The sequence below is a fragment of the Homalodisca vitripennis genome, unplaced genomic scaffold (assembly GCF_021130785.1).
Source record: "Homalodisca vitripennis isolate AUS2020 unplaced genomic scaffold, UT_GWSS_2.1 ScUCBcl_1444;HRSCAF=5083, whole genome shotgun sequence".
In the NCBI taxonomy this organism is placed as follows: Eukaryota; Metazoa; Arthropoda; class Insecta; order Hemiptera; family Cicadellidae; genus Homalodisca; species Homalodisca vitripennis.
Window position 1 is genome coordinate 29,680 of NW_025777580.1, and position 1,475 is coordinate 31,154.

At 38.8% G+C, this 1,475-nt stretch overlaps 1 protein-coding gene across 1 annotated transcript; it reads right to left on the minus strand.

Moving 5' to 3' along the window:
- Positions 1-454: 454 nt before the first annotated feature.
- On the minus strand, positions 455-1,114 carry LOC124371454. Its single transcript, XM_046829783.1, has 2 exons — positions 1,031-1,114; positions 455-919 (listed from the first exon to the last, which is right to left on the minus strand). The coding sequence occupies exons 1-2, from the start codon at positions 1,112-1,114 to the stop codon at positions 455-457; spliced, it is 549 nt and encodes a 182-aa protein (XP_046685739.1).
- Positions 1,115-1,475: the final 361 nt, after the last annotated feature.

Here is a 1,475-nt window from a genome sequence, read left to right on the forward strand (position 1 = left end):
AAATTTTGAAATTTATTAACGGCTCTTGTAAAACATTTTAATTGCAACAATTCTAAAACTAAGTTGACTACCATGAAAATAATTAAATCTAGCAGAATGTTATTTGCTTATTAAAATAAATAAATAAATAAATAACGTATCGTAAAAACCAAATATTTCTATTGTTTAAAACTATTTTTAATTTAAAGAGAAATTAAAATTTAACTTATTTTTCCAGTAACAACAGTAATAAACAAAAACAAACCAAAAATACGTAGCATATCTTATACGATGAAAGTATTACTGAAAGGGAAGTATATATATATTAACAGTTTAGTTTAGTCCAAGTCCTCCTCTCGTGTGATAACTCTGACTGGTGCCTTTTCTTCTTTCCTGAGGAAGATCTTGCCGTTTCTCACCCAGAGGAACTTGAAGTTTTTTCTTTGTTTAAAGGTTATTTTTGACGATGGAAGGATTATGAAGGATTATGAAGGAAATTGAAGTTTTTCTCGCGCTGATACTTCCTCGCCAGAGCATACAGCGCCCGTCTCGCCGGTGATAGAGACTCGTTGACGTAGATGGGACGGTCATCGGTTGCACCGATGTGACGAGTTGAGAGGGTCCTCTTCACACGTCGCCTCCGTAGAAACTTCTCCTTGTCCAGTCGACGAATGGACTTCACAATAATCCCCGGCGGGTTGTTTCCACTCTGCTTGGCACCAAGTCTATGGCACGCGTCCACCATAGTGTCAGATACGGTTAAGTCCAGTGCCTTGCCGACGTCCTTCACGATGGTCAACACATCTTCATTGGAAGTTACAGGGATTCCTTGAATTTCCTCACAGTTACTGCGAGAGTACTGCTCTATGTTCTCCAGACGACCTTCCAGAGCTCTCACCTTCTTCAGCTCCTTGTTCTCCGATGTTATAGACTCAATCAGCTGATAAAGTTACTCATTCTGCTCCTGTTGTGCTTTAAGAGCCTTAGTGTTCTCTATGATCTGTGAGTCCATTGATTCACAGGTCTTATTAAAACTTTTCTCATATTTTGCCTGTTTATCTCTTATATCGGTAACCACTCTCATGATATCTTCGAGAGATAGTTTACCTTCATCTGCTGCAGACTCGAGTCTCATGCTTTTCCTCCTCGTGGATTGACAGTCCTTACACCTCCAAACTAGACCCTCTTCATTTAGGCAATCCACGTCAGTTTTGCTATATTTCAAAAATGCCGCATGGAAATTTCGTTTACAGTCAAAACAGGTGAGTTTAGATTGATTAATTTTAATATTATTAACGCATACACCACAGCTCGACATTTTTACAAAAATAATTGTGTAAAACAAAAATCGCTGTGTAAAATAGCAGTTAAACACTGGTGCACGACTTGCAGAAACGTGAACTAGATCAACGACCACTCGAAACACAGTAGCAGGAGCACGCACTGATAACAATGTTTACTCTCCGAGCGCCGACTCATCACTGATTACCCATAAT

Excerpts from the sequence above, each read along its gene's own strand:
- LOC124371454 (XM_046829783.1), bottom strand. The coding sequence starts at position 1,114 with ATGAGACTCGAGTCTGCAGCAGATGAAGGTAAACTATCTCTCGAAGAT. Across the intron at positions 920-1,030 it reads CCGATATAAGAGATAAACAG|CTGATTGAGTCTATAACATC; the intron begins GCAAAATATGAG and ends TAACTTTATCAG.